Genomic DNA, 26,778 nt, shown 5'->3' on the forward strand with positions numbered 1-26,778 from the left:
TTCCTGCCCCAGCAGTGTCCTTTCAATCTGCGTTGCCAATCTGCTCTCCAGTTGCCAGTCCAAAGTCCTGCTAGGCACGAACCTCAAAGCCTCTCCCTTTTTCTAAAAACACCTGTGGGCATCATGTTGGGGACCCTTGCTCTAACCCCAACAATCCTCCGCAGTGCCTGTTGGTACGCATGCCATCCTTGTGAGTCTATCAGGCCCTTGGGAAAGCATTCCTTAAAGATTTTGGTAGCTTTGGCAGCTGAGGAAGTAGTCTTTGGCTAAATGCCTTGTCAGATGCCGCCTGCAGAGACGCCAGCTGCTCCTTCTGGGTCTGGCCCACCCTCGCCCACAGTGTCACGGTTTTCCCCTCTCTTCCCCCTTTCCTGTCCACAGGACCCCGGCTTTCTCTCCCACAGATGACTCAGCAAAGAGAATGCCGGAAACAAAAACAAGAGCCCCCAAACCGGGGAGAGAAGAACAGGGTAAAAAATCTTGTGTTGGGGATGTGATCTTGGCTTCCTGCAATTCTGGTTTAAAAAAAAAACAAAACAGAAAATTAGGCCTGTTCCATGTATCACAGTATGGAGCTAGCATGGAATTTAGCATAGGGGACGATGGTTGGTTTTTACGTTTGGGGGATAAAATAAGTGTGAGCTGAGTATTTATACCTGCTTTTCACTACCTGAAGGAGTCTCAAAGGAGCTCTCCCTTTCTCTCTCCACAACTGGCAACCTGAGAGGTAGGTAGGGCTGAGAGAGCTCTAACAGAACTGCCATGAGAGATCTCTAACAGAACTGTGACTACTCCCGAAGTCACCCAGCTGGCTACATGTAGAGGAGGAGTGGGGAATCAAACCTGGTTCTTCAGCTTAGAGCAGGGGTAGTCAAACTGTGGCCCTCCAGATGTCCATGGACCACAATTCCCAGAAACCCCTGCCAGCATTCGCTGGCAGGGGCTTCTGGGAATTGTGGTCCATGGACATCTGGAGGGCCGTAGTTTGACTACCCCTGGCTTAGAGTCTACCGCTCTTACCCACAAGTAGGAGATTAAGGCTTTTAAAACAGCAGGGCTGGCTTTGAAAAGGCCAGCGATCTAGCTGTAACCCTCCCCCCCTTCCAGGGACAGAAATACTCAGAATTTGGAGACCAGGCAAGAAAAGAGAGCCTACAAAGACCGCATTTCCCAGAGGCTTTTCATGCAGTGTGTGCGCTGATGACTTTGGGCGTTATTATCGATGGCTGTTATCAAAGATGTGTCATTGGTTAGCACACGATATACGTCCTGCAGAAGAGTCTCCAGTTTTCGAACACAGTAGTTTGTATGCGACCTGCGACACATGGGGCAGCTCAGAGACTCTCCAATGGCTCTAGTCCAGTGGTTCTAAACCGGGGGGTCGGGACCCTTTTGGGGTCGAACGACCCTTTCACAGGGGTCGCGGCAGGGCAAGCAGCTTGGCCAGGGAGGGGGGGGGGCGCCATCCACACAACAGCCTTGCGGAGTAGATCGGGATAGAGCGATCGTCTGTCTGGAGCAGCAGAAAAGAGTGAGATCGGCATGGTGGGACGAGAGGCAGAACTGAACTGAGAAACCCCAGGAAAAAAAAAACATAATTTCTATACAATCATGAACAATGGATCTTCATGCCATTGGTCAGTTCTGGTTTAATTTCTGCGAAAGGACACTTGCATAATTTGATGGTTGGGGGTCACCCCTACATGACGAACTGGAATAAAGGGTCGCGGCATTAGGAAGGTGGAGAATTACTGTTCTTGCAAGCAGTTCCCCCTTTCCGTCCTTCTACAGCAGTCAGGACAGCAGCCGGGCGGCTGGAATGCGCCATGCCAGGCGGGGTTTGCCAGTCAACCTTCACAATCTCCCTCCAGCTGCATCTCTCTCTCTCTCTCCTGCCGCTCGCTGCCCATTAAGTGGCAAAGTCACCGCAAGGTTCTTTTTGGGGTTGAGCCGAACCCCGCACAGCAGGTGGGGGGAGGGAGAGGGGAGAAGGGGACGGAGCCAGCTGCGGCCGGTCAGGAGGCGAGCCCCTCCAGGCAAGCGGGGTCAGAGATGCCAGCCGGTTGGCAAACGGTGCCTCGGGGCAGGTTAACGAGGAGGACACGGCCGAGAGAGCTGGGCACAGAGTCCCAGCCGCAGCGGTCGGCCCAAGGGAGACATTCACCTTCTGCGTCGGCCGAAAGAACAGAGAATGCCTAGAGGGGGGGGGGGAGCGTCAGCATCTGGCCAGACTTAACTAAGAGCTATGGGGAGAAATGGATGCTGTTTCCTACTGCAGAGGCTCAAGGAGCTCCTGTCACAGGAGGAATTCTGCCAGAGCAAAAACAACAGTGAGACGGCCAGATGTCCTTCGGGTGGAAAAAGGAGAGCTGTTTTAGTAATGCCCCACTTTTCAGGACCCTGAGGAGTCTTCAAGCAGCTCCTGGAATCATAGAGTTGGAAGGGACCCCCCGGGGTCATCTAGTCCAACCCCCTGGACTGTGCAGGACACTCACAACCCTCTCGCTCATCCACTGTCCCCTGCCACCCCCTTGAGCCTTCACAGAATCAGCCTCTCCGTCAGATGGCTCTCCAGCCTCTGTTTAAAAATCTTCAAAGATGAAGAACCCACCGCCTCCCGAGGAAGCCTGTTCCACTGAGAAACTGCTCTGTCAGGAACTTCTTCCAGAGGTTTAGTCGGAATTTAGAATCATAGAATCATAGAGTAGGAAGGGACCTCCTGGGTTATCTAGTCTAACCCCCAGCACCATGCAGGACACTCACAACCCCATCGCTCATCCACTGCCACCTGCCACCCCCTTGAGCCTTCACAGAATCAGCCTCTCCATCAGATGGCTCTCCAGCCTCTGCTTAAAAATCTCCAAAGATGGAGAACCCACCACCTCCCGAGGAAGCCTGTTCCACTGAGTTCTAACTGTCAGGAACAATCTCCTTTCTCCTCTGCTTTCCACAACTGGCAACTTCTGAGGTGGGTGAGGCCGAGAGAGCCCAGAGAGAACCGCGACTGTCCTGAGCTGGCTGCAGGTGGAGGAGTGGGGAATCAAACCCGGTTCTCCAGATTAGAAATTGCTGTTCTTAACCCTGGATACTCTCTGCAGCCTTGCTAGCATCCAATCCCCTTTCCTTCTTCTCCCTGCAACGGACACCCTGTGAGGTGGGTGAGGCGGAGAGAGCTCTGAGAGAACTGGGACTGGCCCGAGGTCACCCAGCTGGCTGTATGTGGCAGAGGAGTGGGGAATCCATACCGGTTCTCCAGACTCGAGGTCACTGCTCTTAGCCACAACACCAAGCTCCTCCTTCCTATTTGGGCTTGCCCCATCACAAACCTCACCTACCTGTAGGAGGGCCGATCTTGCGAGTAGCCCAGAAGCTGAGAGGGGGACCACTTGAGAGCACCTTGCAAGGCCTCTGGGAATTCGCTGCTCAAATTGCCCAGTTTGTGGATTTAGAACGCTGCATCTGATAGACGCAGACTGATTAAGATGGACAGAGGCTCTCTATGCTGAGCCGAGAGGGGACAGTGTGGAGTGACGGCTATAAGGACTTCCGTAGCTGTCGGGCTAAAGAGGACCCGTCTCAAAATGGAACTCAAGGTTCAGATCTCTGGCTACTGGCCCAAATTCTGCCCCTGTCTAGGGTTGCCAGCCTCCTGGTGGGACCAGGAGATCTTGTGGCGTTACAACTGGGCTCCAGACTGCAGAGGTCAGTTCCCCTGGAGAAAAAGGCCATTTTGGAGGGGGGACTCCATAGTATTAGACTCCATGGAGGTCTCTCTTTGCCCCAAATCCCATCCAATCCTGGCTCCTTCCACAAAATCCCCAGGTGTTTCCCAGCCAAGAACTGGCAGCCCTTCCCCAGAATTACAGCTCGTCTCCAGACTGCAGAGATCAGTTCCCCTAGAGCAAGGGTAGTCAAACTGCGGCCCTCCAGATGTCCATGGACCACAATTCCCAGAAGCCCCTGCCAGCATTCGCTGGCAGGGGCTTCTGGGAATTGTGGTCCATGGACATCTGGAGGGCCGCAGTTTGACTACCCCTGCCCTAGAGGAAAGGGGTGTTTTGGAGGGGGGACTTCCTAGCATTAGACTCCACGGAGGCCCCTCCCTGTCCCAAATCCCACCCACTCTTGGCTCCTCCCGCAAATTCTGCAGGTATTTCCCCACCCAGAACTGGCAACCTAATCCTGGAATTTCAGCTCATCTCCAGACTGCAGAGAGGTCTCCCTGGAAGAAAGGGCTGCTATGAAATGCCTCCCTTTCCCAAAAGCTGCCCTCTCTAGAATCCTCCGAAACCTCCAGGGATTTCCCAACCCAAACTTGGCATCCCTACTTGTCATACCCTTTTCGTCCAGTCGCCTAACGTCCGGCTCGAGGGGGTCCACAGCTTGTCTGTTTTTAGAGCTCTATTTTATTAAATTAATATATAAAAAACCCACAATCTCATTTATTTACATATCAGGTCCCGGCCTCCCCGGCCCCCTCTCCTCCCCCTGGGATCCGGGAGAGGGGCTGGAGAGAGGGCCAGGCCGCCGAAGGCAGCAGCGAAGAGTCCTTGTGTGGGGAGATGTTCGTGGAGGGAAGGAACGTCCCCCCAGGGCTCAGCAGCTCAGGGCATCCAGTTTCTTCGTGCTTGGTCTCCGAGCAGAAGACGGGAAAATAGGCAGTCCACCAAACAGGGCCCCTGACCCTGGGTGACCCCCACCCTACCACGCCCCACCCTTTCCAGTCCCTCGGTCCTCCATTAATGGGCTCCCGTTGCCAGACAGAGGGAGGTTATTAGAAAGGGGAGTCGAGAGACGGGTGGGGGCAGCAGGCACCGGGGTACGCACATGGCCGGTGGCCATGGATTTTCAGGTGGGGCAGTTGTCTGCGTCCAGGGTGGCAGGGCAGGATCCCTTCCCCCATGGGAGGGCAGGGCAGGATCCGCAGCCGGTGGGCCAGTACTCTTGGCCGGTGCAATGGTGGTGATCCGATCTGGAGATGTCCCCTGAATGTCTGGGGAACGGTCAGCAAGAGGGCTCACAGGGGGAGGAAGGAAGGAAGGAAGGAAGGAAGGAAGGAAGGAAGGAAGGAAGGAAGGAAGGAAGGAAGGAAGGAAGGAGAAGACTCAGGGCGGAAGGAAGGAAGGAAGGAAGGAAGGAAGGAAGGAAAGAAGAAAGAAAGAAAGAAAGAAAGAAAGAGAGAAAGAGGGAAAGAAGGAAAGAAGGAAAGAAAGAAAGAAAGAAAGAAAGAAAGAAAGAAAGAAAGAAAGAAAGAAAGAAAGAAAGAAAGAAAGAAAGAAAGAAAGAAAGAAGGAAACAAGACAGGTGGTGAGGCGGGTGGACAGGAAGGAGGGCCCGAGGGGGCCCCGGGTGGCAGTCAGAGGAGGAGAGCGGGCCTTGGACAATCTCTGTCCACGGATCCACAAAACCTGGAACCGGCCCTAGGTAGGCGCAGACCCGGAGCGGTGCTGGAGATCACGGAACGGGAGGGATCTGCAACCGAGAGGCAGCGGCCGGATCGAGTGGGAGCCCGGGGCTTGCGTTGTTCCAGGAAGCGAGGGGGTCGGGGTTCTCTCTCGACCAAGAGCAGCTCTTTATGGTCCAGGCAGTGGCGGCTGCCCCTCAAGCCTCAGGGACGCTCAGGTATCTCGGCGTGGATCTCGCACCCAGACCGTCGTGCCGCTCCTCAAGGCGGGCGGCCCCGAGGTTTTGGCCGGAAGAGCAGCCACCACATCACAGCCGGCGTGTCACGGCCACGGGGGTGCTCTGCGGCGGCCCTTCTCCCGTCACTGGCATTTGTCGTCGCTCTCGGAAGGGCTGGACTCGCGGGGGATGGAGTGCCGGTGCTGCCGGTCCCACAGCTGGTGGATCTCCGTGGCCTCTGCCTCGCTGCTGCTGGTCGTGCTCTCCCGGAAGCTGGCCAGCGGGGGGCGCACCTTCACCCCCTTGGCGGTGACCGAGCCCTCGATGGCTTTCCGCAGCTGGAGGGGAAGCGGGAAAAGGAGGCAGAGGTGGTATTATTATTATTATTATTATTATTATTATTATTATTATTATTTGATGTATATCCCGCCTCCCCCCGGAGGCTGGAGGCAGGCCACATAAAAACCAATCCCCTAAAACAATAAAAGCACAATGAAACATGATACAATTAATACAAAAGTTAAGACGAGACAGGTAGAGCTCTACGAGATCGGAACATACTGGGAAAGGGGGCTAATGAAGACAAGGTGCAGGAAGGAGACGTGCAGAGTGTGAGTCATACAAATGAGAAGCCTGCCTACTGGATGGGAGATACACTTCATAGAATCATAGAGTTGAAAGGGACCTCCTGGGTCATCTAGTCCAACCCCCTGCACTGTGCAGGACGCTCACAACCCTCTCGCTCATCCACTGTCACCTGCCACCCCCTTAAGCCTTCACAGAATCAGCCTCTCCGTCAGATTGCTATCCAGCCTCTGTTTAAAAATCTCCTAAGATGGAGAACCCACCACTTCCCGAGGAAGTCTCTTCCACTGAGGAACCACTTTCACTGTCAGGAACTTCTTCCGGATGTTTAGACAGAATTTCTTTTGAATTAATTTCATCCCATTAGTTCTGGTCCGTCCCTCCAGGGCAATAGAGAACAACTCTGCTCCATTCTCTACATGGCAGCCTTTTAAATACTTGAAGATGGTTCTCAGATCCCCTCTCAGTTGTCTCCTCTCCAGGCTAAACAGACCAAGCTCCCCCAACCTTTCCTCCTCCTACGTCTTGGTCTCCAAACCCCTCCCCATCTTTGTTGCCCTCCTCTGGTCTACTTCACCCATGGATACTAAACCCTTGGGATTTAGTACCCAGCACTTCTGGGTAGCAGTGTGTGTGTGTCCTCGTGGACTGAAAGCTACATATGAGCACTGTGTGCTCCAGAGGTGATGAAGGCCAATGCAGTCTTGGCCAGATCAAAACAGGCATCACATCAGAATCACCAGATGTCATCTTCCCGCTGGATACCGCATTGGGCAGACCCACCTGGAGCCCTGTGGGCAGTTCTGGGGGCCTCCCTTCAAAAAGGACATGGGCAAAACGGAGAGGGCGCAGAGGAGAGCGATAAAGATGATCCGGGGCCTGGGGACCAAGCCCTGGGAGCAAAGGCTGAGGGGTTGGGCGGAGGACATAGGGAAAGGCGGACCCAGGTGGAAGCATCCCAGACTCTCTTCTCCTGCCCCAAACCAACCCAAGTAGGTCAAGTCTGAGCCCAGACATGTGGCTTGGCTCTCAGCTCCTCTCCCCTTTGAGCCGGGTGCGTGCAAGCAGAGATCGGGATCGGGGCCCCCCCTGGCGCAGTGGCACACTCACCTCCTTGAGAGACACCATGCCGATCAGGCGCCCGATGCTGGTGACGTAAGCGTGGTCCACCCCCAGGAGCGAGAAGATGGTGTGTGTCTAGGGGAGACCAGCAAATCGGCAGGGTCAGCATAAAATTCCCGGCCTTGGCTAGACTGCAGGGTAAAGCAGCCGTTTGCTCCTGGGGAACTGACCCCTAATGTCCGGAGATCAGTTGTAATAGGGCAGGGCTGGCCAAGCTGTGGCAGGGGCTCATGGGAATTGTAGTTCATGGACATTTGGAGGACTACAGTTTGGCCAGCCCTGTAATAGCCGGAGATGGATGCTTATCCTGGATGCCTTCCAGGGGTAGTCAAATTGCGGCCCTCCAGATGTCCATGGACTACAATTCCCATGAGCCCCTGCCTGGCAGGGGCTCATGGGAATTGTAGTCCATGGACATCTGGAGGGCCGCAGTTTGACTACCTCTGCCTTAGACTGACCTTGCATGGAGCAGAGAGCTGGATTAGAAGGCCTGGATGGACCCCTCCAACTTTAGGAGAGTGCCAGTCAGCGCCTGGAGGTTGGCAACCCTCGTGGCCCCCCCTCCCCGCTCCTACCTTGTGCAAAGAAGTGCGCTCCACCAGCTGGAAGGGGGCCGGGTCGATCTTGCTGTTGTTGAAGTTGACAAACTGGTCCAGCTGCTGCTCTTCCCATTCCAGGATCTGAAATCCAAACACGGGGTTCGTTCGTAGGCGGCTGGCCCTCTCCTCCTCGAGTGTTTGGATGGGAGACCGCCACGGAAGGCCCGGGTAGCTGCGCAGAGGCAGGTGAAGGCCAACCACCTCCAAACTGGCACGAACCCTTCCTTGAATATCCCACGGCAGCAGGTGGCCAAGCTGTGGCTCTCCAGATGCCCATGGACTACACTTCCCATGAGCCCCTGCCAGCACTAATTCTATGGGAATCACAGAGCCCCCCCCCGCCCCCCTCCGTATCTGGCTGGCTTCCTGTTCTGCAAAAGCCTGGTCGGGTGGACAGGCTGTGCACCGGAAAAGACCAAGACGGGAAAAGACCAAGACGTGTGGGTCTGCCTGTCGCAGCAACAATTCAGAGCCCCGTCAAGACTCACAAAATGTGTGGCCGGGGAGGAGCTTTCAAGAGCCTTCGGGGACAGTGACTCACTAAAGCTCAGAAGAACGGTTGAGGTTGCCAGCTCATGCTGGCCGGCAGGAGGTGCCTTCCACTTCCCTTCCTCGCCCCCTGCCAGCAATCCCCGCCCTTCCTTGGCAAAACGTGGCTCCCTCAATCCACCATCTGTCGAGAGGGTCAAACAAAGGGTGGAGGGAAGGTGCTCCAAGCTTTTGACTCCACAACAGACAGAAGGCGTTGACCTCTGCTTCCTGGGCCTTGACCTTCCAGGTGGCTGCACATGGAAGAGTGGGGAATCCAACCCGGTTGTCCAGGTCAGAGTTTGCCATTCTTTAACCCTGAGACCACACTGGCTGCCACTAGCCCAAGGTCACCCGGCAAGCTTCCATGTCAGAGTGCGGATTCAAACCCGGGTCTCCCGGATCCACGCTTGACACTGTAACCACCATGCTACGCTGGATTATGTTACAATCAGCAGGATGTCCCATCACTGCCAGGAGACAGTCCCTCTCTCTGGATTCTTTGCAGGAGGGGCGCTCACCTCTGCCGGGGTCATTTCGCTGATCACTTCAAACTCCTCCTGCAAGAGAAAGAGACAGGAGGTGATCTCCACATCTGCGGGAGGACAGCCTTAGGGAGGGGGCCGAGTTGGCCGGAAGAAAAACAGAAAGAGCAGCGTCCCCACCCTGGGCAGGAGAGAAAGGTGGGATCTGACTTGCTCACCGTTATAAAATGGGGGGCAGAGAATTCTGTGCGTCCAAAACAAATAAGGGACTGGGAAGGAAAAGAGGGCTTCTGTGCTCTGGGTTTGAGGGCGGACAGACGGCTTCGGTTCTGTTTACACATTTGTGGTCTGAGCACAATCAGGAAATTTTCAGGCTGCATGGTGAATATAGATTGCCCAAAAGTGCCGCCTTGTGGCAGAAGCTGGTATACACTCAGCAGGATCATACTCTGGTCTCTTGGAAAATCAGTAAGAAGAGTCATGGGCCACATTCTGTTAGCAGGCAGGCCTCTCCTTTCATGGAGAGGCAGTTTATAGACTTATAAGCATACTTCCTTTACTATCATGGTGAATATTTGTTTGCTATTCACTGCTTGGCTGAAAATGACACTAAAATAGCTGTTGCCCAGTTTGTATGTGTAAAAGGCACTGTTTGTCCAAAGCAGGATACTAGTATAAATGTCAGACCCCCAGGAGATGCCTTGACATACAGTTTAGATCATGTAAGAGGCATAATTTAGGACAATAGGTTTCCCAGGAACTAGTGACTAATCTTGTCAATTCCCCAATCTTGCCTCCTGTGCACCCACCCACCTAAATTAGCAATTCTTAATCATAGAATCATAGAATCATAGAATCATAGAGTTGGAAGGGGCCATACAGGCCATCTAGTCCAACCCCCTGCTTAATGCCTTTCCCAAAGATGATAGCTTACCTGTCCAGTACTCAAGGGGTCATCAAGAATAATTTCCTACCTAGAATTCACTTCAGGTAAAGTTAAGATAGACACTGTCTATCTCTTGGGAACTCATCAAGGTTCCTCCCAAGGTCCTTCTCTGGACAAACCCATCACATGTCTCCCAAAGTCATTGTCCACCACCAGGGACTGTGCCCAATCATTGTTTTGGGGGCAAATACATAAGCATTGCCATGGGGAACATTTCCCCTATATTAAGAGGTATTCTGCCCCAATCTTGTGTGTGTGTGTTTTGACTCTTTGCACACCCCCACTTGGAAGTAGGCCTGCCCCCTCTTTTTTTGATAGATTTCTTATCATGGATTGGTCTAACCCTCTTTTCAAGCTGTTTATACCTGTGGCCATCACTACATCCTCTATAAATGAATTCCATGTTTTAATCACTTTCTGTGTAAAGTGGTATTTCCTTTTGTCTGTCCTGAACCTACTGCCCATCAGCTTCATTGGATGCCCTTGAGTTCTAGTATTTGGGGTAAGGGAGAAAAAGTTCTCTTGGTCAGCTCTCTCCCCCTCGTGCATAATATCATCAACATATTTCACATGCCCGCCACCCGCCCGGTTGTTTCTTTCCTAAACTGAAAAGTCCCACTCTCCAACCTTTCCTCAGAGGGAAAGAGCTCCACCCAGAGTTACTTGGATTGAGTACTGAGGAAGGGTTGTGTCAGTGCTTGGCTCTGTGGCCCTTCCTTGAATGCCCAGGGAAATGCTGATTGCCACTTTGAATTTCTTCTGGGCTAGACTGGCCAGGGATTCTAGTTTGGAAGCGGTATCATCCGGGCATAGAATGGGGGTCCCTGTGGGTGGGCAGGTCATTGCGAATTTCTTGCATTGTGAAGGGTTGGACTAGATGACCCTGGAGGTTCCTTCCAACTCTATGATTCTATAAATGTGACTGGCCCAAGGTCACCCAGCTGGCTGCATGTGGAGGAGCAGGGAATCAAACCCGGCTGTCCAGATTAGAGGTTGCTGCTCATAAATAGTACGCCATGCCGGCTCTTTAAAAACAGTGATGCTTCAAGCAACTCGGGATGACAGAATGAAGAGAAACCTCTGTGCGGAATCAGCCTCAGATGGAAAACCCCCTGGAAGAAGCAGGAAGAAATCACCAGGACAGCTGCAACCCCAGTCAAATCCCCAACTTCCTCCATGCGGACAGAGGAAACAAGGAGACCAATCAATGGCCTGGGGAGGGTTTTCACTACAGGAGAAAAGTTAGCTGGGGAATCAAGGACGAGAGGCAGGAGACGAAGGTTTCTGATTGGCTGTTCCCAAAAAGATCACTTTGTGATTGGTTAGTTCATCCAAAAGGGAAGGGTATTTGGTCGGCTGTTGCTAAAGAAAGGAGATTAATCAAACACGAGGCTGAAGGGTGCTGAAGGTCTGGAGGGTGACCCCCTTTGGCACTTTAGGGGGCTGCATGGGAAGCTGGGTGGGCAGCCACCTGCCAGATCCCCCTCAAGCCCCACCTCCCTACCGGTGGTCAGTTTGCTGGGGGAGGGACTCACAACAATTTAGGATTAAAACCTGTACAACGTAAATTGGCCATGTAAATTTTTTTAAAGCTAAAAAGTTAGATGCTCTGTGCCATCTGATACGCAGAAGTGCAAATTGATCTAACCCTCGGAAATTCAACCCTTAAAGCAGGGGTAGTCAAACTGCGGCCCTCCAGATGTCCATGGACTACAATTCCCAGGAGTGAATGGGAATTGTAGGAATTCTGGGAATTGTAGTCCATGGACATCTGGAGGGCCGCAGTTTGACTACCCCTGCATTAAAGTGTCACTTGTATTGCATACGCATTTATATACGCTGTTTTGTAGCAGAGGAAATGTGAGTGTTTCAGGTAGGTAACAGTGCTGGCCTGGAGGAGAAGAGCAAGTTTCTTTTAATCTGTTGCATTGTATTTTATTGTCAGCCACCATGAGCCTACAGGTTGGTAGCGTCGGCCTAGAAGTAGAATGAATGAATGAATGAATGAATGAATGAATGAATGAATGAATGAATGAATGAATGAATGAATGAATGAACGAATGAACCAGATTTGAACCTAGCTCTTCCGAAGACTCCTGCATTATACAAAAGAACAATTCCCAGCTAATTTAATGTCGTGTGTGCAGACGTGAAAGGATGCCCTCATTTGGACATTTGGTCTCAGGAGCCAAAATATCCCAGGGTAATTAAGGCACCAAGGCCTGGGGCACCGTACAAACCTTCAACACAGGCCTCAGTGGACAGATTCGAGTTTCCTGCCCCATGATTGTCCAGCAGGGTGTGCGTTGGGCGTGGCCCAAACTTACCGCCACGGAAATGCGGACGCGCTTCGACTTGCGCTTTTCGTTTTGGCCCGAATTCTCGTCCTTTTTTTTTTTTTTAATTAATTAAAAAGAAAAAGTTTTAACCAGGAAGGAAAGAAAAAAAAACCAATACGGAAGAGACAATTATGGGAGACGTGCGCTCACCGAAACCGTGAGGGGGAACGGGGTACCACGGAGCCTGGGCTCAAAGCATGTCCCCACCTGTGAGAGGAGGGAGCAGGGGGGAGGAAGCAAAAGGAGGCCTTACCTCGTTCGGCTCTGCCGTCGTGGAGTTGCCACAGAAGAGGCTCCGCAGGGCGATGCCTGGCGGGTCCACGGTCCCAGCTGCCCACCAAGAGAAACACAAAATGGTATTCAGACTTGGCGGCCAACTTAAGCTTGCTTATAAGTGGGACTTTGTGCGCCAACCTCAGTTTGTCTTTCAGACTCAGGTAACGAATCCCCGGTTGGGACCTAAAACCCGCTGCCTCTGCAGCTCATGTCTTCTCAGCAAGAAAAAGGGTCACTGCCAAGCTGCTGTCCCTGTGGCCAGACGGCCCCAGCGGGCACTGCCACTCAACAAACCGTGATTTGGGAATCCAGCCATCCCAGCGAACCACAGTTTGTACAAGCTGTTGGTGACCAAACGGAGGAGAAATGGCAGGGTTTGGGGCCAGCCTGATTGCGTAAAGGGCTCCCAACCAACTGGGACATGATTGATCTGCCATTTATTGTGGTGTTTAGGCACAGAGCTAGATCACTGCGGGACTGGGCGGCTGTGAATTTTCCCCATTGCGCACGGGGCTGGCCTAGGTGATCCTTGGGGTTCTTTCCAGCTCTATGCTTTTATGGCTCAATCCAGCCCCAGCCGGGTGCTGTCTGAAGGGCCATGAGGGGTCAAGGGGTCAACAGACTCACTTGCAGGGCTCTCGGATAAGCTGCTGGAGGCTCGTTTCAGAGCCGGCTTGAGAGGTTTGCGGGCTTCACTTCGTGGCGGGACGAACGAGGATTCGTCTGTGCTGATCTGGGTTGCAGAAAGGAAAGAGGGAAGAGGCTACATGCAGGGCAGGCTGATCTCAACCCAGTGATTAACGAGTGTCTCCTAAGTAAAATTATTATTATTATTACTACTACTATACTACTACTAGTACTAGTAGTAGTACTACTACTACTAGTAGGGGCCAAGCCCGTTGCATTCAGGAATACAACGGGAGCTAGATTGGGGGTGGGGTGGGGTGGAAGAACTCTGTGGATAGCTTCTAGGTCCCCCCCCAAGACATGGAAAGGCTGAAGGCCCCCTGAGAAGGGATCTCACAGGCAGGGGCAGCTCTCACACAGCAGGGATCTGCAGCTTCTGAGCCTTGGAGGGAAGTGGGAGGAGGAGGGGGTGGTCAGGGGTGGGGGACGGAAGGTATACTGTAGATTGCAAAAGAAATCCCCAAATTCCCCACTCCATAGGCATCGCCACCAAATTTCCAGGCATATCTAAAGCCGTATTTGACAACCCTGGATCCAGCCTGCTGGATTTAACCCACTCTGGCTAGAAGCAGCTCAGGTCAAGGGGGCATTTCCACCCGTTCTTTCTCCCCTGCTCCAGCCAGCCCCTCTCCGCCCTTCTCCAGATTATTCTAAGCTCACGCCATTGCTCTCCTGGCCTCCGGACTGTGGTCTTTCTAGGCCTCACCCTCCTCACCTGGAAGCGCACGGCTGAGTCGGACGGGCTCCGCTCCTCGTTGTCTGGGTCCTTCTCGGCTGCTCTACGTTCCATCTGGGCCCGTTCCCGCATGTACTGCAGGCGCCGGGCGAAGCTCAGCTGCTCGCTCAGGAGGGACACGATCTGAGCACGCTCAATGGACCCCAGAAGGATCATGGATTCTGCAGCAATAGGGGAGGAGGGAAACAAGTCGCTCTCCTGAGCAAAGCCGAGGCTCTAAAATCAACGTGGTCGAAGCCAGGGACGTTTATACCACGAGGGCCAATTTAGGGGTTAGAAGCACTAGCTGACCTCCTGACCTACAGGCCACAGTTGCCAACCTCCAGGTGGGGCCTGGAATCTCCTGGAATAACAAGTAATTTCCAGGCTGCAGTACACTGATCCTTTGGGGGAAATGCAGTGTTGAGACTCCTTCGGGTAGAGAAAAGTGGCATATAAATGTCAACTCTTCTTCTTCAGCAATATCAGGGCTCTCTCAGCCTCCCCTCCCTCACAGGGTGTCTGTTGTGGGGAGAGGAAAGGGAAGGCGATTGGAAGCCACTTTGAGACTCCTTTGGGTAGAGAAAAGCGGCCTATAAGAACCAACTCTTCTTCTTCTTCTTCAGTGATATCAGGGCTCTCTCAGCCTCCCCTCCCTCACAGGGTGTCTGTTGTAGGGAGAGGAAGGGAAGGTGACTGTAAGCCACTTTGAGACTCCTTCGGGTAGAGAAAAGTGGCATATAAGAACCAACTCGTCTTCTTCAGTAATATCAGGGCTCTCTCAGCCTCCCCTCCCTCACAGGGTGTCTGTTGTGGGGAGAGGAAAGGGAAGATGATGGTAAGTCGCTTTGAGACTCCTTCGGGTAATAAAAAAGCGGGGTACAATCAACCAGTTCTTCCGCTTCTAATTCCTAGGACTGCCAGCAGTCAGAAATGATGCAACGGGCCAAATTCAAAATCATGCTCGTTAATCCACATTAGAGACATCGCTCACATTCAAATAAAAACGGCATTTGGGGGAACCTTTATTTCCCTCCGCACCCGCCTCTCATTTCCTTTGATGCCTTTGCAAATAATACATCCCGATAAGATCTCGTTTAATCTTTACGGGATGAGGGATAAGCAATTATACCCTGCAGTGGCCAACCGATATGTCGGGAAAGATAAAACGGGAGCTGCTTGGAGTCAATTACTCTAACAACAAGAACAAAGGGAAAAAAAGGTAAGGCATCGTTGGAGAGAAACCTAAACAGAAATGAGGAAGACATATAAATGAGAGCCAACGTATTGTCGTGGACAATGTTGGCCGAGCGTTTGAGAGATCCTAATTTGCAGCCATAAAGAATGCCAGCTTTAGGCTACCAATAGAGGCTTCCCTGGCAAAGATCAGATAAGACACAAGGATCAAAGGAATAAAAGAGATTGAAAATGAAAAGTGATGCAGACGATTATTACGGCATGTCGTGGAACATACCGAAGAATCTGGGTGTCAAAACAACAGGAAGAAGGCAAAAACGAGAACGAAATTCTTAACGGGACAAGGAGGAGATATTATTCAAAAGGATGGAATGTACAATAGCCACCAAGTCTGGCTGGACAGAACGGCCATCTTTAAAAAAATATATAGCAGAAGATGTGGAAATGGGTAAAAACAGATTTATACAGGAGGAGAAACTATTAATTATCTGCTGGCTGGGAGGAATTTCTGCGATCAAGATGAATGTGCCGCCTCTTTATGACAAATGCTCCATATACGTAGAGGAAATAAAAATACCTGAGTGGCAAAGCGAATTCATTTGGAATGCCAAGAAACCAAGAATATGCTTGGAGCTGATTGGCCAGTGCATAAGACAGGAGGCGGGACTAGGTGGACCCCTGGTCTGATCCCGCAGGGCTCCTTCAATGTTATTATAAAAGTCTCGGCCTCCATGCTCTGTTCTTGGCCCTCCGGAGGAACTGGTTTGCCCCTGTGTGAGATGGGAGGCTGGACTAGGTGGGCCCCTGGTCTGATCCAGCAGGGCTCTTCTGATGTCCTTAGGAAGGCCTCGGCCTCTCTGCCCTGTAGGCATGTACAGGAACCCAGCAAAGGAACTGTTTGGCCACTGTGTGAGACAGGAGGCTAGACTAGATGGGTCACTGGGTAGATCCAGCAGGGCTCTTCTAATGTTCTTATAGAAGTCTCGGCCTCTGTGCCCTGTTTGCTCTCCAGAGGAACTGGTTAGCCCGTGTGAGACAGGAGGCTGGACTAGAGGGACCTCTGGCCTGATTCAGCAGGGCTCCTTCAATGTTCTTGACCCTGCATTTTGTGCAGTGCAGCAGTATGAAATGCCAGCACTTTTCCAGAATCCCTGCTGAGAGCCAGGCATGCCAAGAATGCAGCATCTAAAGTTAACCCTGGTGTGTGATCAAGGAGTGGGCAGAGGGGGCAGAAGCCCCCTCGAGTCCCCCTCCCCCCAAATCTGCAGCCTTGGATCCAAAAAGCGAACTTTGCAGGCGAGGTTTCAGGAACAGCCAGCTAGCTGTTAAGCGTTTTAGGCTGGTCTCCATTGCAAATCCCACTGATTTTTCAGCCTTGGATGTATTTCGGGCCCAATTATATCGCCGGTCCTGCCGGTGACTCACCAAATTGATCAGCGTTGCCAACAAGCCAATTATGTCAGCTCCAATTTGCAAGGGAGGCGTCAGGCCAGGAGGGCCTAAATTTGGTCACTGTGGCGCTTCGGCAACATAATCCGTAAAAACGGCCTTTTTCAGTGCACCTACCTGCACCGTTTAAGGATTTTCGGCGACAAAGAGAGCTGATCTGCTGAATTCACTTGCTACACTTGTCCTTGAGGGTCCGTCTCAGCCCAGGAATTGACTTGGGCTGGATCAACAGAGGCATCACGTCAAAATCGCAAGATGTCACCATCCCACTGGATACCCCATTGGTCAGGCCCCACCTGGAGTCCTGTGGGCAGTTCTGGAGATCTCATTTCTAAAGGATGTGGACAGAACAGAGAGGGTGCAGAGGAGAGCGAGGAGGAGCATGCTCCGGGGCCTGGGGACCAAGCCCTGGGAGGCAAGGCTGAGGGACTTGGGGATGTGCAGCCTGGGGAAGAGGGGGCTGAGAGGGGACAGGATGGCTTTCTTGAAGGATCTGAAAGGTGGTCACTCAGAGGAGGGCAGGGAGTGGTTGCTGTGGGCAGCAGAGGAGAGGACCCCCAGGTTTAAATGGCATGTAGAATGGTATCAGTTAAATATCAGGAAAAAAAATTTCAGCAGGGGAATTGATTGCCTAAAGGGGTGGGGAGTTCCCCCTCACTGGTGGTCTTCAAGCAATGGCTGGACAGGTACTTTTCCTGGATGTTTGTTTAGGCTGATCCTGCATTGAGCAGGGGGCGGGACTAGATGGCTTGTAGGGCCCCTTTCAACTCTGTGATTCTAGGATTCTATGACCTTCTTTCTCCTCTGGATCACTGCACAGGCTATGAGCAGCTTGAAAGAGTACTATTTGATGTAACAAATGAGTTCAGTTTTGGGAGAATTCTTCTGAGTCAATTTATTATTCCCTTGAGGAATCTGATAATATTATATTAACTCCTGTTGGGTCCACAGTTGAACCCCCCCTGGACTTCATAGAATCAGAGTTGGAAGGGACCTCCAGGGTCATCTAGTCCAGCCCCCTGCACAATGTAGGAACTCACAACTACCTGCCTATCCATAGTGATCCCGATTTCATGCCCAAATGATCCCCCCCAACCAAACATCTCCAGAATCCAGCCTGGCCTGGAGGAAATTCACCTACCATCCCACAGCGGAAATGAGCAATTCCCTGAGCATGCAAGGAAGGGCCACAAGAGACAAACACTGGCACATCCCTTCCTGCCTAAATTCACAAAATCAGCATTGGCACTAACCTGTTGGACTTTTGCCCGAACTCTTTTGTGCATTACCCTTGCTGCAATATTGCACGTGAACTTATAATATGGTATGATTATCACTTATGATTGTCTTAACGATGCTTCATAAATAATTATCGCGCGCTTTTGGAAGCATTATCTACTGAGGTTTAAGAGCCTCGATTGCACAGCCCCTACCTGGAGGTTGGCAACCACAGGGAGAGGCGAAGAATGCCCATCATTCCCGATGAGCCGAGCTTTCTCCTTGCCAGCTTTCAATTTGAGAGGGGAAAAATATCTGAAACAGACCGGCTCAGACAGAGCCTCACCGGCTGCAAGACAACCTATCCATGATCACGGGGTATTCTTCCCCAGCCTCCCTCTTACCGGCTGACTCCACCAATGCCAGGCTCTTCATCTTGGTGCTGTGGAGCACATCTTGGAGGTCTCGGTATCGGCAGTTGAGGGTGACGTAGCGGACATCTCGCACCATGATGTCCTCCACGCGGACGTTGTACTTCCTGCAAGCAGAGCACAGGTTCAGAGGCCTTTTCCCAGAGGCCATGGCTTTGTGAGGCATCCTTAAGGGGTCATCTGAACACCCCTGGGAAATCACAGAGGGTGAAGGAGCCACGATGGAGAATTCTTTGGGCCTTTGCCGGACTACACTTCCCAGGATCCTTTGCGGGCAGAGGCCTTAAGGAAGCCACAGAAATCTGGGGAGAGAGTGGGGTGGATCCAATCACCCTCCAGGCAGCCTTCCGCCAGCCAAAGGGAACCTTCTGCCAACCGAAGGGACTCTTCCTTTACCAGAAAAGCCGATGAATTGGGGGAAAGTTTCCCTGGATTGGAGGAAGGCTGCACACCTGAGCTGAAAGGGAGGGTGGAGCATGAATATTGGAGATAATAAAAAAGACTCTGCTCAGCAGAGTGGGAGGATCCACCCCACTGCTCTGCGATAGTTGGCGTGGAGGTTGCTCTGGAAACCTACAGACTGGGTTCAAGTCCTCACATAATCACAAAACTCTTTGTGTCTTGACTCCCCAATCATGTTTAAAACCTCATTGATCAAGGACACAGGGGCCTGTTGTCAGATCTTGGAGATTTGGGGGTGCAGCCTGGCAAATACAGGGACCTCAGTGGGGCACAAAGCCCCAGAGACCTCTCTCCAAAGGAGCCATTCCCCCCAGGGGAATGATCTCTGCAGCCTGGAGAAGAGCTATAATTCCTGGGGATCCCCAGGTCCCTCCTGGAGGTTGGTACCCCTAAAGGAGACAAGGCCTTAGCTTGCTTTTTCATTTTCTTCCTCCAGTTGCTGCATCACCCATCTGCCTGGGAACCCTGATTCTCCCAGCAGTGAGAGAGAGGAAGCAGAAGAAGAATTGTTTATTTATACCCCACTTTTCGCTACCCAAAGGAGTTCCAAAGCGGCTTACAAATATCTTTCCCTTCCTCTCCCTACAATGGACACCCTGTGAGGTGGGTGGGGCTGGAAGAGCTCTGAGAGAACTGCTCTGTGAGAACAGTTCTAAGAGAGACTAGACTGTTACTAGCTCAAGGGCACCCAGCTGACTGCATTTGGAGGCATGGAGAATTAAACCTGGCTCTCCAGATTAGAGGCACCACCCTCTTTTTTGCACCCACTTTTAATACCCAAAGAGGCTTACAATCGCTTTTCCTACCTCTCCCCACAACAGACAGGTGGGGCTGAGAGAGCTCCATAAGAACTGCTCTGCGAGAACAGCCCTAAGAGAACTGTGACTAGCCCAAGGCCCCCCAGCTGGCTGCATGTGGAGGAGGAGTGAGGAAATCAAACCTGGTTCTTCTGATTAGAGCTATCTGCTCTTAGCCCCCACGCCATGCCGACTCTCAGAGGTCAGTGTGCTCACCGGGACGCGCAAGGATGCGCCCGCGCACTCAAGCGCACTTACTCCTGGTGCCCCCAGCCCAGTTCCGGCAGGTAGGGCAACTTCTTGATCCGGATGATGCTGTCGTAGAGGGACGGCTGGAGGCTCTGAGCCACGGCGTTGGCCAGGATCACCGCGATCATGACGGGCAGGATGTGCGAGATCTGGCCCGTCAGCTCGAAGACGATGACGGCCGTGGAGACGGTGTGGGTGACGGCTCCGGAGAGCGCGGCTGCACCTGCGGCAAACAGGGGGGTGAGCTCGGTCAGAGCAATGCCCTGCAGGGGGGGCCTGCTTATTTGGGGAGAGGCCTTGGGAGATGTGGAAGAGAGGCTGAGCGCCCACCCAGAACCCAGCTTGTCCTTCCCCTGGCCAGGCGGGCTGCCATCCTCCAGGAGGGGGCTGGATACCCCCCAGAATTAGAACTCATCTCCAAGCAACAGAGATCAGTTCCCTTGGAGGATACAAAAATACCCCAAAGGGGAGGGGTACACAAATAGGAACCAAAGGAGGAACCGGATCCAGGGTGCCAAAACTGGCTGGAAAGTGGAGACAATTTCTGCTAAAATCCCTTACAAACAATGCAGAAATAAAATGATCACAGTCTTTATGAATCTTTCTTTCTTTTTTCCCCATCCCTCCCAGCATTGCCAGCTTGGGGCAGCTTCCAACACGAACGTAAAACCATTTACAATAAATGTTCTAAAAATATTATTCACATTTAAAATAATCTAAAAACAATCAAACCTCTGTGTAGGCTCGCTAGAACAATGAGAGCATCTAGATTTTTCTGTCCTTTTTAAGGTTGTGTACTGCATATTTTTAATGTTGTGACCCACCCTGAACAATGTGGAAGGGTGGGATAAAAATTATTAGTGTTATTAAGTGTTAATAGTGGAAACTGTAACCTTTTCCCACATTAGTTTTGACTTTCTTGTACGCTGGGACTTGCTCCCACTTTAGTTCCTGCCACTGGAGAATATGGCTGCTTTGAAGGATGGACTCTACAGAATTATGGCCCACCCAGATCCCACCCCTCCTCAGACCCCCCCCTAATCTCCAGGCATTTCCCATCCCAGAGTTGGCAACCCTTATGTCTGTGGACAGAACAGTTCTAATGCACACCATTATACAAATCAGAGCTTAAGAAGCTAACCAATCATAGACTAGAATTGCTGGGACTTCATGGACCAATCAAAGAGCTTTGCTAAGGGCCAATCAGGGCTCCTGGTGTGCCAACTAAATGTATATAAATTCATGATTTTTCCCTTGTTCCTTATTTGGAGTTGGCTGGTGTTACTTCAAGTAAAAGAGCTGTGTCCCCAAAGAACGTTGGAGTGTGTGTCTAATGAACCCGAAGACTTAATGGCGACCCCTACAGGCCAGACCTTAGCACAGCTCTGGCTATGCCTGCAAAAGTTGCCAGCTTTGGGTTAGGAAATTCCTACAGACTTGGCCTTAGCTTCCTACAGACTTGGCCCCCTCGGAACGTCCCGGAGGCTTGGAAACAGTACGAGAGAGGCTGCGCCTTACCCACCACTGCGTAGCCCCCCGGCACGATGCGGTAGACGTTGCTGTCGGTGTGGATGCCGTCTGGGAACCAAGCCGCCATGCTCTCGCCCACCAGGCGTCCGAACGCTGCCCCTGTCACCATTGAATAATAGGGGGAAAATTCAATTTAAAAGATCTTAAAGAAAAAAGAAGTGGAAAGAGAGCCAATAGCTGTTATCAGGGGGCACGCCAGACAAAAAAGTCTTCCAGCTGCTGGCCAAAGACACCAGTAGAGGGCGACAGAGGGAGGGAGCTTTGGGTTGATCCTGCGTTGAGCAGGGGGTTGGACTAGATGGCCTGTATGGCCCCTTCCAACTCTAAGATTCTATGGAGCGCCAACTTTCCGGGGACACCAGAGAAAAGGCCCTGTCTTGCCTCTGAGGATGCCCAGAGTGAACCGGTTCATTTTGTCTGGGCATGTCAGTCCTTAAAGGGCTAGCGTCTGTACCAGTCTCCGGGGTTGGTCAATGTTTGCTTGCCTGAAAAAGTTGCACTGCTCCCTCAGGGGCAGCACACAGGCTTTTGCACCAGCAAAACCGGGGAAGGGAGAGGGGGACGGCTACTCACCGATGACAAAGACGGGCATGAAGGCGCCACAGGGGACGGGGATGGTGGTGGCCAGGGCCGACATCCAGAACTGTGGAGCAGGCACAGAGAGACAACTGTGAGGAAGAGGCGGGGCACGGAAGGCCACACCCTCGCAAGCCAGAGGGACCAATTTCTGCTGGGGTCTTTGGGGGGAGGGAGGGAGACGAAGGTAGAAAAAGGAGTGCATCTCAACACTGGTGGGGGAGGGGGAGAAAAACAGAGTGACTTTTTGTGGGATTGTCTGACTGGCATGGGGCATGAGGAGACAGACAGACAGAAACAGCAGATAGACGGAGGGGGTTTGGATCTCCAGGGTCTCCGGCCGAGGAATTTCAAATCACCTCCTGCCTGGTCCTTTCAACTGGAGATGCCAGGGATTGAACCTGGGACCTTCTGCATGCCAAGCAGAGGCTCTGCCACTGAGCCACAGCTCCTCACCCAACCCCGCTTAGCTTCCAACATCTGATGGGACTGGGCTTGCCCAGGCCACCCAAGTCAAGTAGCTCCCAGAATACCCAGTGGAGGAACGGTCACTGTTCCCAGTGAGAGCCCCACCTTCATGACGATGAAGACCACCAGGGTGACAAACACGTTGGCATGCGGGTGCTTCCAGGCTGCCGAGACGCCGGCGTATTCGAATTCTTCTGCCAAGCCCTGCTTGGCCCAGGTGCGGTTGTCGAATAAGGTCACCAGGGTCTCCTTTTGTGTGAGCTGGCAGGGAAAGAGCAGTCCATCAGAGGCACACGCCCTGGCCCTGATGCAATCTTTGGGCGGGTTTGAAGCACACAATGTGAGCCCTACCGAACGTGGGCTCCCACCCAGATCCCTCTGACCCGGCGCTCTGCTTCCGACAGCAGGTGGCCAGAGGCCTCTGGGAAGCATACAGGCAAGATGTCAAAGCAAAAGCCTTCCCCTGTTCCCTGTTCCAGCATCCGAGGTACACTGCCTCTGTGCATGGAGGTTCCACCTGGCCATTTAATAGTGGGAAGCAAGTGTAGGGATTTGTTCAGCGGGAAGTTGGGATTCGGGGAAGGGAGCCATGCAATGACTAGCCGTAGACTCGAGCGGGTCGTGAGTTCTAATGAGACCGAGAAGAAAATACTTGATCTCCCTCCCGGCCTTCCTCTGAGTAGTTCAGGGTGGTGTGTACCACCCTGCGAGGTACATTAGGCCAGGACAGCAGCTGGGCCTAACTCCCCAAGCAAATTTACCACTGGGAGACACTGCACCAGCATGCCAATGTCACTTCTGCTGAAAACCAGATGTGACATCATGGTATGGGGGCACTCTAGGATTCACAAAAAAACCTCTATGGCACATCCTACAGAGTACCCCTCGACTTCATAATGTCTCTTCCGGCGCTCACCCCAAATGCTCCCACGGTTGCAGGCTGGGGGCTGGCACTCTTAGGTGCTCACTCTGCCAGACATAATGGATGGCTGGATGGGAGATTATGTCTTCCTTCTCACATTCTCCGTCACACTGAGCCGGTATTCACACTCAGATCCCCCTCCCACGCTTTGTGGGAGACTGCTACCTTGGGAGCATTTGGGGTGAACGTTGGAAGTGATATTATGATGTCGAGGGGTACTCTGTAGGATTTGCCACAGAGTTTTTGTGATTCCTAGAATGCCCTCCATACCATGACATCACTTCCACTTTTCACAGGAAGTGACATCAGCATGCTGGTGCAATGCCTCCCAGTGGCCTCCATTTTCCTCTGGTCTGAGTTCTAGGTGCCAGCAGGCAAAAACCGGGTTGGGCAGCCCGGCAGGAACCTCCTGAATCATGCCAACCTCGGCATCTTCAAATTGGTCGTGAGAGTCCACCCAGCTTGGAGCGGCAGGTGACTTCAGGGCAATTTACCTGGCCAGCCATGAATTGTCCGAACCCCGGCGGGAAGGTCAGCGTCGCTATGAGGAGAGTGACGAGGGCCGGGAACAGCAGGCGTCTGGAAACGGCACAAACGGAGAGTTAGAAGACTTCCACGCTACTGTGCGGCATCATGGCTAACAGTGGCGGCATCTAATCTGCAGAACCAGGTCGGAGGTCTAGTAAATGATGAAGCTACACTCCAGTTTCTGCTTAACGATCTTTCTGCAGAGACCACATTGCGTGTAGCTGAATTTTTAACGTCTGTTTATCAAACTAGAATTAAGATGTTTTAATCAGTTGATTTTACTGTATTTTAGTCTATAATATTAGCCTATTTTACTCTATTATAATTTTACCCTGCTTGGCTGTACTCTTGGCTCTTATTGTTATGCCAATAAAGGTTTATATATATTGAACCAGGTTGGATTCCTCACTCCTCCTCCACCTGCGGCCAGTCCCAGTTCTCACAGAGCTCTCTCGGCCCCACCTACCTCACAGGGTGCCTGTTGTGGGGAGAGGAAGGGAAAGGTGTTTATAAGCTGCTCTGGATAGAATGGAGAGATGGGGAGAGGACTGTGACTAGCCCAAGGTCAAACAAATGTGGAGGAGCGGGGAATCCAACTCGGCTCGCCAGATTAGAAGCCGTCGCTCTTAACCGCTACACTCGGCTGCACAGAGGAGAAAGTGTCCACGGCGCTCTGAAGGAATCGTTCCCTGTCTGCGGCATCTCTTTTACCTTCTTTACCACGTTTGGGGGCCACCGTCTGTCTTGATATGCCTTACTTCAGAGTTCCAAAACCATTTTGAGCCTATGGGATTCTGAAGCAAAATGGCTGCCCCAGGAGGCGGAGTCACACACACCACCAGAGGAAGTAGACAGGGAATAAAAACAACACAGTAGCAGCAGCTGCCACTAAAACCACATTTTCTTGTTCTGCAAAGCCAACCATAAGCTCTCCAACGGCCAATCAGAAGCGAGCCCACCCACTCTCAAAAAACACTTGGTAGGCTCCAGGTAAGGAAGGCGCCAGTGGGTGCCCCTCCCTTACTTTTTCATCAGGAAGCGGTTAATGGTCTTCTGCTTGCGCATGAACTGGACAATCTTCCGGTTGAAAAAGACAAAGAGCGCCCCGCCGAAGCCACTGGCGATCCTGAGTTGGGAGAAAGGCATCAGTCAAGGGGAGAAATGTACAGTTTCTGGGAAGGAGGGAGCCGTGAAAATAACATCTTTCCCCCCAGGGAAAAATACAGAATCTAGACACTGCAATAGTCTATTTTTAACCAAACCCCTTGTACCTCACTGTATCACAAAATGCATCATTTACAACTTAGTTGGCATACACAATTGCGCAAATTATCCTGTATCTGGAACTCGGGACCATAAAGATCTTCATTTTCCATGAGAAATATAGCAAGTGCAACGAATAGTTGTGCGAAAGTCCCACTCTGCTCTATCCTCTGCTACTACAGCATGTGTCTTTCACTTTTGCCATCTGAGATGTAAGAACAAAAACTCAAAGCTGAAGTTACAACACATGCTGTAGAAACTTTATATTATCTCAGGGTTCTGGAACTCAGCTGTCAAAGCAGGGCCTTCTGATAGGTAGGACTGACAGCATACTTGAAAATTAAGCATTGAAACGACCCAACTTTAAAATAATGTATGCTTTAACTCTGAACTCTTTAATAACATTGGCATTAAGTCCACCCAGGCTAGGTGGAACTGGTCAGACCTTGGAAGCTAAGCAGGTTCAGCCCTGGTTACTATTTGGACGGGGGACCTCCAAGGAAGACCAGGGTCGTGAGGCGGAGGCAAGCAAGGGAAAACCATCTTAGAGCTAGTCTTGCCTTGAAATCCCCACTAGGGGTCGCCGTACGTCCACTGTGATTTGACGGCATTGTCGCATATTAATTGTTGCCAAAATGATTTGCAGGGTTTTTTTTTTTTTGTTAAGCCTGACTATACATTAAGTCTAAATGTTGTTTTCCCCCCCAGCATTCCCCAAATGTCTCCAAGTTTTCGATTAGGAAAATTAAAAAAGAAAAATCCTCAATGCTTTTTTAAGCTGTACATTTTGAATGTGCAAAATGCTTTTCACAAGTTTTTTTCTCGGTCTGAAGGAGAAAATATTTCTTGGGAGTAAATTTTCTCTTCTACAGCACAATTCCCAGTTTTTCGATAAAAAAAATCCTGGGCTTTCTCATCCTATACATTTTGAGCTTGGTCTGTTTAGCCTGGAGAGAAGATGACTAAGAGTTGATATGATAACCATCAAGTTCATGAAGGGATGTCACATAAGAAGAGGGAGCAGAGCTATTTTCTGTTGCCCCGGAGGGACGGACCAGAACCAATGAGATGAATTTTCAGCTAAACCGGAAGAAGTTCCAGACAGTTAGAGTGGTTCCTCAGTGGAACAGGCTTCCTCAAGAGGTGGTGGGTTCTCCTGCTTTGAAAGTTTTAAAGCAGGGGCTAGATAGCCATCTGACAGAGAGGCTGATTCTGTGAACGTAGGCAGATGGTAAGTGGGTGGGCAGGAAGGGATGATGTCAGTGCTTGGCTCTTGTGGCCCTTTCTTGCATGTCCAGGGAAATGCCAATTGACCCTTTGGGGTCAGGCCAGACTGGTCAGGGATTCTGTTTTTTTTTGGGGGGGGGTAATCTTGGCATGGAATTGGGGTCCCTGTGGGTGTAAATTTCCAGCATTCTGCAGGGGGTTGGACTAGATGACCCTTGGAGGTATCTTCTATCTCTGATTCTATGAAAAACCTTGCCTTAAAATGCACTTCAGTCATTCTAAAGGAGAAAATATTTCACAAGGGCCTCCCACCCCCCATGCTCTTCCAAATTTTTTGGGGGGAAAGCAGGAAAAAATGGCCCGGTTGCAAAATTTCCTCCCTGGGGCATCTCATCTCCACAGCCGAAGAAAGCTCTTGTTGGAAGCTCTCCCTGTCCAGGAGTGGGAAACAGCCACAAAACCAAGACTCACCCGATCACCGCGAAAGCCGGCAACTCCTGAAGGTCAAAAGGGAAATCCAGTCGGAAGCGGGTTTTGAAAAGAGCTGTGATGGTTTC

At 51.7% G+C, this 26,778-nt stretch overlaps 1 protein-coding gene and 1 non-coding gene across 4 annotated transcripts in view; both read right to left on the reverse strand.

The window, feature by feature from the left end:
* Nucleotides 1-4,389: 4,389 nt before the first annotated feature.
* Nucleotides 4,390-26,778, reverse strand: part of CLCN2 (chloride voltage-gated channel 2) — a 68,146-nt gene continuing 45,757 nt past the window's right edge. For 2 of the 3 annotated variants that reach the window (XM_077348245.1, XM_077348243.1), the window contains 16 exons: nucleotides 26,693-26,777; nucleotides 24,756-24,857; nucleotides 23,698-23,782; nucleotides 22,387-22,542; nucleotides 21,811-21,880; nucleotides 21,226-21,336; nucleotides 19,717-19,930; nucleotides 18,173-18,306; nucleotides 13,905-14,086; nucleotides 13,130-13,235; nucleotides 12,480-12,556; nucleotides 12,215-12,274; nucleotides 8,978-9,016; nucleotides 7,905-8,009; nucleotides 7,318-7,404; nucleotides 4,390-5,960 (listed from right to left, as the gene is read on the reverse strand). In XM_077348245.1, coding sequence (XP_077204360.1) covers nucleotides 5,766-5,960; nucleotides 7,318-7,404; nucleotides 7,905-8,009; nucleotides 8,978-9,016; nucleotides 12,215-12,274; nucleotides 12,480-12,556; nucleotides 13,130-13,235; nucleotides 13,905-14,086; nucleotides 18,173-18,306; nucleotides 19,717-19,930; nucleotides 21,226-21,336; nucleotides 21,811-21,880; nucleotides 22,387-22,542; nucleotides 23,698-23,782; nucleotides 24,756-24,857; nucleotides 26,693-26,777 — 1,808 coding nt within the window. In that variant the 3' untranslated portion in view covers nucleotides 4,390-5,765. The remainder of the gene's footprint in view (nucleotides 5,961-7,317; nucleotides 7,405-7,904; nucleotides 8,010-8,977; nucleotides 9,017-12,214; nucleotides 12,275-12,479; nucleotides 12,557-13,129; nucleotides 13,236-13,904; nucleotides 14,087-18,172; nucleotides 18,307-19,716; nucleotides 19,931-21,225; nucleotides 21,337-21,810; nucleotides 21,881-22,386; nucleotides 22,543-23,697; nucleotides 23,783-24,755; nucleotides 24,858-26,692; nucleotide 26,778) is intronic. The other variant, XM_077348244.1, reaches the window with a different exon arrangement.
* On the reverse strand, nucleotides 22,194-22,265 carry TRNAA-GGC (transfer RNA alanine (anticodon GGC)). Its single transcript has one exon. It is a non-coding gene; the product is annotated as a tRNA-Ala (tRNA).

The sequence above is a fragment of the Paroedura picta genome, chromosome 8 (assembly GCF_049243985.1).
Source record: "Paroedura picta isolate Pp20150507F chromosome 8, Ppicta_v3.0, whole genome shotgun sequence".
In the NCBI taxonomy this organism is placed as follows: domain Eukaryota; kingdom Metazoa; phylum Chordata; class Lepidosauria; order Squamata; family Gekkonidae; genus Paroedura; species Paroedura picta.